This window comes from Lynx rufus, unplaced genomic scaffold (assembly GCF_022079265.1).
Source record: "Lynx rufus isolate CCGP_SWC_20201006 ecotype Redwood Valley unplaced genomic scaffold, mLynRuf1.p SCAF_8, whole genome shotgun sequence".
NCBI classification, from domain to species: Eukaryota; Metazoa; Chordata; class Mammalia; order Carnivora; family Felidae; genus Lynx; species Lynx rufus.
In genome coordinates this window covers 18196298-18209251 of record NW_025814896.1, presented here as the reverse complement: position 1 = coordinate 18209251, position 12954 = coordinate 18196298, and the positions used below count along the sequence as shown (strand labels likewise).

The 12954-nt window shown below is 43.8% G+C and overlaps 1 protein-coding gene across 1 annotated transcript in view; it reads right to left on the bottom strand.

Moving 5' to 3' along the window:
- Nucleotides 1-353: 353 nt before the first annotated feature.
- Nucleotides 354-12954, bottom strand: part of PTPRT (protein tyrosine phosphatase receptor type T) — a 787404-nt gene continuing 774803 nt past the window's right edge. The window contains exons 29-32 of the mRNA XM_047069145.1: nt 5804-5929; nt 4777-4940; nt 1418-1553; nt 354-549 (exon numbers count right to left, since the gene is read on the bottom strand). Coding sequence (XP_046925101.1) covers nt 496-549; nt 1418-1553; nt 4777-4940; nt 5804-5929 — 480 coding nt within the window. The 3' untranslated portion in view covers nt 354-495. The remainder of the gene's footprint in view (nt 550-1417; nt 1554-4776; nt 4941-5803; nt 5930-12954) is intronic.

Sequence of the window (12954 nt, the reverse complement as noted above, 5' to 3'; positions counted from 1 at the left end):
GAAGGAGCCTACAGCAGGCAGCAGAGCAGGCCCCCCCCTCCAAGAACCCCATCATTTCCATGACTGCATGGAGGAGTAGAACAGATATCTCCTCTACTCTCAAGGAAAAGTGAGGCAGGGAGGTGCTGCTGAGGCTGTCACTCCCCAACGCTCGCACAGTCAGCTTGCCATGAGATTCACAAACTTGAACAAAAGCAAGAGGTCTGGGAACCAAAAAATCCAGGGCCTCGCCATGGGTGCACGTGTGCATGGGCCCATGGCTGTGGCTGGTTGGGTGTGGAAGGGAAGTCTGGGCCTTTCAGAGCAGCATCCCCCACAGCTACAGGAGACCCTCAGAAGGTGCAGGCCCACCACGGAACACGGACCACCAGTCTTCTCCTTGGAGTTGGGCAGGGGGCCGCCTCTTAGCCCCTGAGCCCAGTCACTGCCATTCACAGAAAAGGGGGCTTGGCTGCAGCAGCCTCTGGGCTCCGGCAGATTCCCCATCCCATTGGGCTAAAAGGAGCTTAAATATTCCAGTGCCACCTCGTATACAAATTTATACTGTTCCTGAGAGGGGGAGAGGCAAAGAGGAAGCAGAGGAGGCAAGAGAAGGAAAAAAAAAGGAAAGGAGAAATGCATTTAGGTTAGAGACACAGATTTTGGAAGAAACTTTATCTACATCCATACTAACAGTTGACTCAAAATTATCCATGTAATTATCTGTATCTGGACATCCCCCCAAGTTGTGCCCCAGGCCTGTTCACACCCACGCTTTCCCAGATGCCCAACGGGATCATTCTCTTCCTTTTCCCTGTTTTGGACACTAGTGCTTCTCAGACTAAAAGATGCATATGAAGCACCCAAGAATCTTTCTAAAATGCAAACTCTGGGTAAATCTGGAGTGGCTTTAGATTCTGTGTTTCTAACAAGCACCTAGATGACGCTGACACTGCTGGTCTATGGATGAGAATCTAAGTAGGACCATGCTTTTCTATCAAAGTTCCCTGTGTATGGTCTGTTCCCATCACTGCACCAGGCCTTATGATCTGGGCTCTGCCTGCTCCATCGCTTTCTCCACAGTGTCCGAGCCCTGGGCTTACACTGTGCAATTCACATAGGTCAATTAGAATAGGACTGGACTGAATTGAAAATATAATTCACACTCCACTAATCCAGAATCCCTTCCCCTAAGCCTGAATTAGCGATATGAGGATTAGTGTGTCAGGATTAATATTTGGACTGCCCTGCAGGAGAAGGAAGTTTGTGTGGTTGGAAGGGATGCGAGCAGAGCAGATAACTGTGCAAAGGGTTTAGACTGTAAGGGCTCACTAAGCGCCCTGCTGTTGGGTGTTTTTCTATCTGATGCTATTTTCTCCAGGTCAGGGGAATTAGGGCCAGCCCCCAGACTGTGGAAGAAGGTTCTTGGGACACTCACCAGGGTCTCCACCATGTTGGACTTGTTGTTACGTAGTGTTTTCACAATGTGGAACACGTCAATGATGTTTTGCTGCTGGATCATCTCACACACGCTGCAGATGGCACAGAAGGTTCCGCTGCGGCCGCCCCCATTTCTACACACAGAGTGAAGAGGTGAGCTATATTCCTGGGCACCCTCCCAGCACCTGCTCATCCTAAAGCTACATCAGCAGTAGTGGGGGAGTGGCTGCCCCAGCAAATGCAAGGTCAGGCTATGGTGAAAGCCTTAGCGGTGTCAGTCCCACTGGTGCCATGAGCCTGCTTTGACCTTGAACGAGCTGTTCCCTGTTCATATAATGGAGGGGCTGGACTAGATGCTCTTTGAGAATTCAATTAGCTGGATGTTTCTTTGGTTCTATGAGCATGTGAAAGTCATACATGGTACACTGACCCAAACAGTGTTACAGACTGTGTGTCTCTGTAGATGTGGTGCCTGTATCCTTGTTCAAAAGGAGGATCTGGGTCCACCTACACATCCAGTGAACACAGGGGAAGGTTCCAGGTGGTTTTAATCCTAGTTCTTCCCCTCCACTAAGGATAGAAACTCCAGAGACATCACTGTTAGCCTCAGGTCAGCCAGTCTAGGTTTAGGGGTGGGGCTGGGTGGGTCTGAAATGCTCTATTTTGAGATGATAGGTCTCTGGACATCCTGGTTTAAGCAAGACCCTGTCGATCTGGAGAGTCAAACTAGAGGGCTCCCGGCAGGGTCATCTCTCTGTCCCTCCTTTCTGGTGCTCCATAATTCATGTTCATGAAAATGCACCTCCAACTATTTACAGAAAGTCCCTTTAGGAAACTACCTGATTCAGAAATCCTGGGCACGTTGCCAAGAGCAACTAATGATTTCATGTAATGGCCTGTGTCTAAAGAACATCTGGATGGAAACTAAGGCACTTGATTTCCCAGATGTTTTATGTATAGGACACCCAATGAGCAGATGTTTCAAGTACAGACAGTTGCCCTCCATTCACTGGCCATTGCATTTCGATGTCTCTTTGGTATCTCTGGCCTCCAAGGATGCCAAGGTCCCTGTTGACAGGAGGACCTGCCTATGCTTTCCTTCAGTTCAAACTGCTGGTCACCTTGGCTAGGGGCGATATGGATAAAAAGGTACTCCTGCAAAAAAGCAGGCTGAAAAAAATCACATGGTAAAGAGTAGGAAGGGATTCCCCTAGAGGGAGTGTTCAGTACTTTCTGAAGCAAGAACAGAGTCCAAGAGAAAGAGGTAAGTGGGCACAGGAATCCAAGGGTCTGATGGAGTGAGACCCTGATATGATGGTAATGACTCTGTGCTAAAGGTGAGGCCACCTGACTGTGTGAGAGGGATGTGGAAGGGGCAGGGGTGAATTGGCAGGGAACCAGCTGCCAGTTTCTGGGATGTGGGTAGAACTAGCTTGGTTTGGCTGATGTCACCCATCAACGTGACACTGACACCTCACAGCATCTTCCTGAACCCCAGTTTGTGATTTGCATCCTTTGAGAAAAAAAGGATTGTTATAGGTGGTGGCCTTAAGTCGTGTCTGTGTGTGTGTGTGTGTGTGTGTGTGTGTGTGTGTGTGTGTATGTGTGTGTGTTTGTGTGTGTCTGGTTTTCCTGACATGTGCATACACCACCTATTTGAAAGAGGGGAACGATGAACAATAGCTGGTTTTGAAAAGACTGAACTCGATTCTGAGGTCAGTAAGGTGTTTTTAATGGGCTCCAGACATATTTACTCTAAAAAGGGAAGAGCTCACTCCCATCTCCTCTGACACATTTTAAGAGAGTTGAGTCCTCTCAGTCACTTTCCCCTAACCCTCCACATTCTGAGCAGCAAAGGGAATGGTTGCCAGTCATATGTTCCACACATGGCTGTTACAGCTACAGAGGTGCTCTGGGTCCGAGATCTTTGCAGAATCCTTCTCGGAGGTCACTCTATATTCTTAGGGTAGACTCCAACTCAGGCTCTGAAGTAACTGTCTTTATAACATTTGCATATTTGCTACCATGATGTCATGAATCTGTATGTTGGAAGATAACTTGTGTTTGTTCTCTAAATATTTAACGACAAAGCACGATAGGGTCTTAAGATGACCTATTTTAACATATGCACTGGGCAGATGAGGTAACTGAAGCTCACTCAGTTAACTAACTTTCTTGATGACAGCCTGTCAGCCACAGTCCCCTAAGGGTCCTGACCTCCACCTGGCATTATGACATCAAGGTCTATTTGGGAAACTCTGTGCCCCAGCTTTGCCCATTCTGAGATAGGTGGTAAAGGTTACAGTGTACCCCAGTAATGGACATATCAGCATAGCTGTGAGCCCACTGTGCCATGGGAAACAGTGTTTCCAGGGCCCTTCACACCCATCGATCAACCCCTCAGGGGCATTGCCTTCCCTTCAGGCTCCCCATGTCCCTGTGTTCTCAGTACGCCCATAGCAAGAGATGCCCCTGAAGGAGGACATGGCTGATGAGTCCTTTGGTTTACTCAGAGGCAGTGTGGGTTAACAGCATATTGACTTGCATGTCGGTGGATTCAGATCAAAGCTCCTCACTTAACTACCCAATTTCTCACCCCTTCTGTGCCTCAGTTTTTCACTATAGCATGGTAATATCTACCTTGTAGATGGTATTTTAATTTTAAAATTCATTTAAAATATCTGGCATCAAACTCAATCAACACATGCCCTTTCTTCTTTTCCTCCTTTAGGAAATAATTGGAGGATCTAGTCAGTGGAACCCACTCTGTCCTAGCTTTCTAGTGACTAAGAGGACACATCATGCCTCTTGTTGGGGATTGGGACTTCTCTCCCCATTAAAAGTGATATGGATGGGCACCTGGATGGCTTAGTCGGTTAAGTGACTTCAACTCAGGTCATGATCTCGCGGTTTGTGAGTTGGAGCCCTACATCAGGCTCTGTGCTGACAGCTCAGAGCCTGGAGCCTGCTTCAGATTCTGTGTCTCCTCCTCTCTCTGTCCCTCCCATGCTCATGCTCTGTCTCTCTCTGTCTCTGTCTCTCAATAATAAATAAACATTAAAAAAATTAAAAAAGAGTGATATGGAGTGGCCTGCCCACTCCCTATGTCTATGAAAGTTTACCAGGTTCTGTATCAATGACGTGTCATATAATCTTAATTCAGGACAACAAACTGGCAACCCCAGTCCATGAAAGGTTATATTTCCTTGAACACCTGCCCCTTGGCCTTTGAGAGATGTTGAGAGGTGGTATGGCCAGGCATGCCTATGGCTGGTGTTTGTGGGCAGTGGCATCCTCAAGGACAGACGCCCTGTCACCACCACCCTGCTACCCCAGAGGCCCCACCACGGTACTCACAGGCAGTGGACCACAGTGCGGCCCTCCCTCCCGTCATACTGCTCCTGCCACTTCTCTAGCCGGCGGACCACTTTGAGCAGAGAGCGCTTGGAGGGGGGCGTGTCGCGGTAGGCGGGCCAGCCAATGTACTGGAGGTGCTGGACTATGCGGTACCCATCCTGAGGCTGAAAGCAGAGAAGCTGTTAGGGCTGTGCTTCTGGGGATGCAGACCCTTCAGCTACCCTGGGGGCTGCAGCATTGCAGTGGAAGACAGACTAAATGGACTGTATGCCATGTCATCACAGTCTGTCTCTCCCCATTCTCATCCTTACACCTTTGTGCACACTAATTCTCCTGCCATGACTTCCCTGCATGCCCCTCTACCTGCAAAACTACTCAGTTTCCAAAACCCAATTCAAATGTCCCTTTCTATAGGAAAAGCCTTCCCTGACTCACTCTACTGGGCAAAATTTGTCTCTCTCCCTGAGGTTCATGTGCCAGAACATATCTCATGTTCCCACTGGACAGTGAACTGAGGAAGAGACACAGTTCTGTTCACCCCAGGGCCCCAGTAAAGACCAAAGTCTTCATTACCCATTTCATAGACTACTGATCTTCCCTTCCCACCCAATACTTCTCTACCTAGCCAGTGAATTTCCCCATGGAAGCAACTAATTATTTTTCATCTTGGTGTTCTTCAGGTCTAGCCCAAAGCCTACTGGATCCAATCAAAGGCTGCATCAACTCATGCCAACATAGTGCGACACAGCGGGGAAGCACTAATTCCTGAGAAGTTTGGACTACACGGCAGCAAGTGTGTCGGAAACAGGCAGTTGGCAGGCTGGGTGTCTCCCCATGCATGTCTGAGTGCTGGAGCCATGGTTGGGTCTGGAGCCGGAATCGGCAGAGGCACCGCTTCCCCAAAGTTGGGATTATCAGGAGAGTACAGCACAGACTCCTGGCTGGTGTGTGTCATCTTCTCCCACTAGCCCTCATCTGTTTTGGGGTGGGTGAGCAGCACAGGAAGTGATAGGGGACATCCACTTACCCGAGCCATGTTACAGATGCGGAATATTCTGTGGATGATGTCCTCATCGATGTCTGCAGACACGAACTCCACCTGGATGGGCCCATAGCATCCAGAGGTCTTCTCAGGCCAGTACTGCATACAGAGCTGGGGCAAGGGAGAGATCAGAGGGAGAGGTCAAGGGAGGGGTGGGGGGTGCTGATCTCATTTACCACCAAGCCTTTCTTATTGCCTGCAGGAAACACTGGCTAGAAGTATTAGAGTATTAGGTGGGAAATGGTGATCCTGCCTGTGATCTTTCCTATTTTTCTGGAATTGAGTTAGAACCTACAGCTGAGAGCAAAAGGCAATGCAATGGTTGCCCTTTAACCAGACAGTGGCTTTCAGCCAGAAGTTGTTTTGTCAGCTAAGGGACATTTGGCAGTGTCTGGAGACACTTTTGATGGTCACACCTGGGGGTTGCTATGGGCATTTAGTGCATAGAGGCCAGGATGCTGCTAACCATCCTACGGTGTGCATGATTGTTCCTGAGTGCGATCTGGCCCCACATATCAATAGAGCAGAGATTGAGAAACCCTAGTCTGAGATCCTAAATTGTTCCCTATGTTTATAGTGCCATCAAGGAGAGACAGATAATTTATTCCCTGGTATCTGTGGAGCTGTTACGTGACTTTAGTTGGGAAAAGAATATTCAGGTAGGTGGCGGGTATTGTGGCTCAGAGAGGCACAAAGCTTCCTCAAATCCCCAGTTTCTAAGGGGCATGGAGATGGACCCTGTCCAGGGGTTGGGGCTCAGATGGAAGCTAAGATTGCAGCTGCAGGCTTGTTGGGGACCACCCCAGTGTGGACAAAGAGGTCATGTGTTAGACCATTGGCAAGGTATTGGAAAATGTACCCGAGGCTCATAAAGACCCACCATGTCTTCTGAGAGCAGGTTGGGATCAAGTCTTTCACCAGTGGGGTCTGCCACAGCCTACATCGAGCTTGTAGACAAGGAGCTAGATTGACAGGTGACCCATGGGACTCCGATGGCCCCCTACAGCCACCACGGATGCAGGATTTTCATGAAAACAATCCTTCTCCCTTTTGTTGACAGAGAACAGCCAACTCTCCCTGGGAAGTCATGTGCAAAAACATCTTTTATTCTATTCTTCCTCCAGAACTAGAACCAGAATGGAAGAGCAGGGAGGAAGGAGGATGTAGGAGAGAGAAAAGAACCCAACCTCCAGATTGGGAATAACATGTTCAAATGATGGCCTACAGGCTAAACCTGGCCAGGAGGCTGAATTTGTAAATACAGTTTTATTGAAACACATCCATAATTACTAATTTACGTATTGTCTATGGTTGTTGTCAAGCCACAATGGCAGATTTGAGTAGTTGAGAATACCCTGCATAACCTAAAATAGACTTCAAAACCTCAAATATTTCCTTTTTTGTCCTTTATAGAGAAAGTTTGCCAACTCTTGACCTTCATTGTTGTTCTAAGGATAAAGGAGATGATACATGTGAAGAAAGCCCTCAGCACAGTGCCAGGCATGGAATAAGCATCTGCTAAATTCCAGTGATTTGCATTATTCCGGAACCTATCAGTATCCAGCAAACACAACCACCATAATAATAGCTAACCTATACGTTTGAAGTACTCTTTTTACCATTTCCTTTAAATAGCCAAGACTAGCAAGGCTAGGTTTCACAATGCAATGGTGCCTTGCTTTCCCATCCCCACTGCAGGTTAATTGAGCATATTCAGTGTGTGTGTGTGTGTGTGTGTGTGTGTGTGTGGCGGTGGTGGAGGGGGCAGGACAGTTATCTGCTGAGCTGTGCAATAATGACAAATCCATAATTTGAACTTCATTTCTCTTCGCCATTGGCTCTTCTGGCTTGCAACCTTCACAGTAATGAGGGACTAGTAGAGATAAGTCGGTGGCTGGCCAAAGAAATCAGAATTAATCAGAACTGCCCATTAAAAAAAATAATAACCTTTATCACTTGCATTGAATTGAGTCTTGCCAGAGGTTGGCTGTGATCCTGACATGAGGTACATGGGTCCCAGGCTTCAGAGAAAGTCTATTACCCCCAATATTTTCAGTCCAGAGAGAAGGTGGAATGATTTGTCTCTTTTAATAAGATTTCCAGACCAATTTCTCAAGCTAATAGGTTCTACTGTGCCTCAAACAAGATTCCTATATTTTGGGACACCTCTCTACATTTGATTTTCCAGGTCACTTTCCCATAATGCCCAGAGGGCTGGGGAAGGTTGCAGGGTCCTTCTAATCCTAAATCGGAGCCATCCTGTCACTTAAGGTCCTTAATTCGTGAGACCACAGCAGCACCGTGACATCCAGCTGGATGATGTGTGGGCACATGTGGTGTTTGAGCTGCCAAACATCATCAGGTCTCCCCACAGCCCAGGATGTCGCACATAATCCAGCCATGGGAAGCAGGAGAAAGAAGAGAGGAAGCCAGTGTTCAGTTCCCAGTGACCTTTTAGGGCTCGGAAAGGATTCCACCAACAAGAATGTCCTCTTTTGTTTAGCTCAAGGCTGTCCTGGTGTCCAAGTGGTGGGATGGTGCCTCAGTACGGGTACTGCCATTTAGGTCTATGTACGCTGTGTAGCAAAACGTAGTGGGGCTCCCACTTGAAGTGCTCTGGGTTCAAATCCCAGCCCTGATGCCTTCCAGCTGAGTAACCTGGCCAACTCTTTTAGCTTCTCTGGGTTATGAGTGGCTGGGAATCATAATGTGTTACTTATCACGGGATATTTAGTGAATATTCAACAAATGTGAGCTATAGTTAGCAGGCAGTGTGTGGGGGGGTGGTTATTCAAAACAAGAGGTATAAACTGAAGGTTTTATTTCCCCCCTCTACTTAGTATCCTTTATGAAAATTTCGCCTTAGGATAATAGCCATACGACTGCCCTTGTGAAAATTTCTGATCAGCCAGCTTGGGGTAGCAGTGGGGTGGGCAGTATCCTGGGCATGGGGACGCTGCTCTGCATGTCAAAGGAGAGAGAGCTGTGGGTTGTTATTAAGAGGGACCTGGGAGATGACAAAGTTTGGGAGCATAGGAGAGCCAGTGAAAGGGTGGAAGGTGGATCACTGTTTCATGTAACCCCCCAAACCCCTAAGTATTCAGTAAATTGATAACATGTACAGTGCTCAATGCACATGGATTTCTTGTAGAAACCAGTGAAGAATTGAACCTTGCTCCCTGGGAAACATGGAAATGGAGCAGAGGCCACATATGTGAACTGAGAACCTGAGCATGAGCACGTAAATTACCTGAGCAGGTAAATACCAGTGATTTACAGAACTCTTGGGGAGGGAGGCTTATGGTTTCTTTTTTTTCTTAAGCTAACAATTAGTATTTTATTATTTAAAAATTTTTTATTTTAATTAGCATTAGTTAACATAGTGTTCTGTGAGTTTCAGGTATACGGTATAGTGATTCTGCTCTTCTATACATCACCCAGTGCTCATTATGACGAGTGTACTCCTTAATCCCCATCACTTATTTCAACCATCCCTTCACCCTTCTGCCCTCTGGTGACCATCAGTTTGTTCTCTGTAGATAAGAGTCTGCTTCTTGATTTGTCTTTCTTCGTTTTTTCCTTTTGCTGGTGTGTTTTTCTTCTTAAATTCCACATGTGAGTGAAGTCATATGGCAATTGTCTTTCTTTGACTTATTTCACTTAGCATAATACTCTGTAGCTCCATCCATGTTGTTGCAAATGGCAAGATTTCATTCTTTTTTATGGCTGAATAATATTCCATTGTGTGTGTATGTGTGTGTGTGTGTGTACACACACCACATGCTTATCCATTCTTCAATCTATGGAACATTATTGGCTATTGCAAATAATGCTGCTGTAAACATAGGGGTGCATGTATCCTTCTGAATGGATGTTTTTATAGTTTTTGGGTAAATACCCAGTAGTGCAATTGCTGGATCATAAGATAGTTCTATTTTTAAGTTTCTGAGGAAAATCCATACTGTTTCCCACAGTGGCTGCACCAGTATGTATTCCAACAGTGCAAGAGGGTTCTCCTTTCTCCACATTCTCAGCAACATCTGTTGTATCTTGAGTTCTTGATTTTTTCCATTCTGACGGGTGTGAGGTGTAGCTCATGGTAGTTTGGTTGGTATTTCTCTGATGATAAGTGATAACGAGTGTCTTTTCATGTATCTATTGGCCATCTGGATGTCTTCTTTGGAGATATGTCTGTTCATGTCTTCTGCCCATTTTTAAATTGGATTATTGTTTTTTGGGGGTTGGGTTTTCTAAATTCTTTACATGTTTTGGATACTAATTCTTTATTGGATATGTAATTTGCATGTATCTTCTCTAATCCCATTGGTTGCCTTTTAGTTTTGTTGATTGTTTCCTTCCCTGTGCAGAAGCCTTTTATTTTGATGTAGCCCCAATAGTTAATTTTTGCTTTTGTTTCCCTTGCCTCAGGAGATACATCTAGAAAGAAGTTACAGTTGATGTCAAATAAGTTGTTTGTGTTCTCCCTTAAGATTTTTATGGTTTCCTGCCTCACATTTAGATATTTACTCCATTTTGAATTTATTTCTGTGTATGGTGTAAGAAAGTGATCCAGTTTCATTCTTCTGCATGTTGCTGTCCAGTTTTCCCAACACCATTTGCCAAAGAGACTTTTTCCCATTGGATATTCTTTCCTGCTTTGTTGAAGATCAATAGACCATATAGTTGTGGGTTTATTTCTGGATAGTCTATTCTATTCCATTGGTCTGTGTATCTATTTTTATATAAGTTCCATACTGTTTTGATTATTACAGCTTTGTTTATAACTTAAAGTCCAGAGTTGTGATGTCCCCAGCTTTGCTTTGCTTTTTCAAGACTGCTTTGGCTATTTGGGTGGAGTCTTTTGTGGCTCCATACAAATTTTAGGATTGTTTGCTCTAGTTCTGTGAAAACTGCTGTTGGTATTTTGATAGGGATTGCATTAAATATGTACATTGCTTTGGATAATATAGATGTTTTAACAATAATTGTTTTTCCAATCCATGAGCATGGAATGTTTTTCCATTTCTTTGTGTCAGTTTCTTTCATGACTGTTTTATAGTTTTCAGAGTACAGCTCTTTCAGCTCTTTGGTTAGATTCATTCCTAGGTATCTTATTGTTTTGGGTGCAATTGTAAATGGGATTGTTTTCTTAATTTTTTTCTGCTGCTCCATTATTGGCATATAGTAATGCAAGGGATTTCTGTACATTGATTTTGCATCCTGTGATTTTACTGAATTTTTAAATCAGTTCTAGTAGTTTTTGGTGGGGTCTTTTGGGTTTTCTATATATCATATCATGTCATCTGCAAATAGTGTAAGTTTTCCTTCTTCCTTACTGATCTGAATGCCTTTTATTTCCTTTTGTTGTCTGATTGCTGTCGCCAGGACTTACAGTCCTACACTGAATAAAAATGGTGAGAGTGGACCTCCTTGTGTTGTTCCTGGCCTTAGGGGAAAAGCTCTCAGGTTTTTCCCACTTAGGATGATGTTAGCTATGGGTTTTTCAAATAAGGCCTTTATGATGTTAAGGTATGTTCTCTCTAAACCTACTTTGTTGAGGGTTTTAATTATGAATGGACGTTATACTTATCAAATGCTTTTTCTGTGTCTATTGAAATGCTCAAATAAACTGAGGGTTGATGGGGGGTGAGAGGGAGGGGAAAGTCAGTGATGGGCAATGAGGAGGGCACCTGTTGGGATGAGCACTGGGTGTTGTATGGAAATCAATTTGACAATAAATTTCATATTAAAAAAATGGTCATATGGTTCTCATCCTTTCTCTTATTGATCACATCAATTGATTTGTGAATATTATACCATGTTTGCAACCCGGGATTAAATCTCGCTTGATCGTGGTAAATGATTTTTTAATGTATTATCAGATGCAGTTTGCTAGTAGTATTTTGTTGAGGATTTTGGCATCTATGTTAATTAAGGATATTGGCCTGTAGTTCTCTTTTTTAGTGGAGTCTTTATCTGGTTTTGGTATCAGTTTAATGCTGGCCTGATAGAATGAATTTGGAAGTTTTCCTTTCCTTTCTTTCTTTCCTATTTTTCTGAAAAGTTTAAGAAGAGTAAGTACTCTCCTTTAAATATTTGGTAGAATTTGCCTATAATGCCATCTGGTTCTGGACTTGTGTTTGTTGGTAATGTTTTGATTACTGATTCAATTTCTTTGCTGGTCTGTTCAAATTTTCTATTTCTTCTTCTTTCAGTTTTGGGTTTCTAGGAATTTATTCATTTCTTCTAGGTTGTCCAATTTGTTGGCATATAGTTTTTCATAATATTCTGAGTGTATGTCTGTCGTATGTATGTTTGTTATTTCTACTCTCATTTGTGATTTTATTTATTTGGGTCCTTTATTTCCCTTGATAAGTCTGGCTAGAGGTTTATTGATTTTATTGATTTTTTTCAAAGAACTAGATCCTGGTTTCATTGATCTGTTCTATTGATTTTTTTTTTTTGGTTTTTTGTTTTTAGTTTCTGTATCATTTATTTCTGCTGTAATCTTTATTATTTCCTTCCTTCTGATGTTTTAGGTTTCATTTGCTCTTTTTCTAGTTGCTTTAAGTGTGAGTTTAACTTTTTGAGATTTTTCTTGCTTCTTGAGATAAGTCTAGCTTGCTATAAACTTCCCTCTTAGAACTGCTTTTGAAGTATCCCAAAGGTTTTGGAGCATTATGTTTTCGTTTTGTTTCAGTGTACTTTTTGATTTCTTCTTTGATTTGTTGGTTGACTCATTCATTGTTTTAGTAGTATGTATTTGACTTCTATGTATTTGTGGTATTTCCAGATTTTTACTTGTGGTTGACCTGTAGTTTCATAGCATTGTGGTCAGAAAAGATGCATGGCAGGACTTTTACCTTCTTGAATTTTTTGAGTATGGTTTTGTGGGCTAATATGTGATCTATTCTGGAAATGTTCTACATGTATTTGAAAAGAATGTGTATTCTGCTGTTTTAGAATGGAATGTTCTGAATATATCTGTTAAATCCATCTGTTCTAGTATGTCATTCAAAGCTATTGTTTCCTTCTTGATGTTTGTTTAGATCTGTCCACTGATGTAAGTGGGAGATGTTAAAGTCCCCTACTATTATTTTATTATTATCAATTATTTCCTCTATATTTGTTAACTG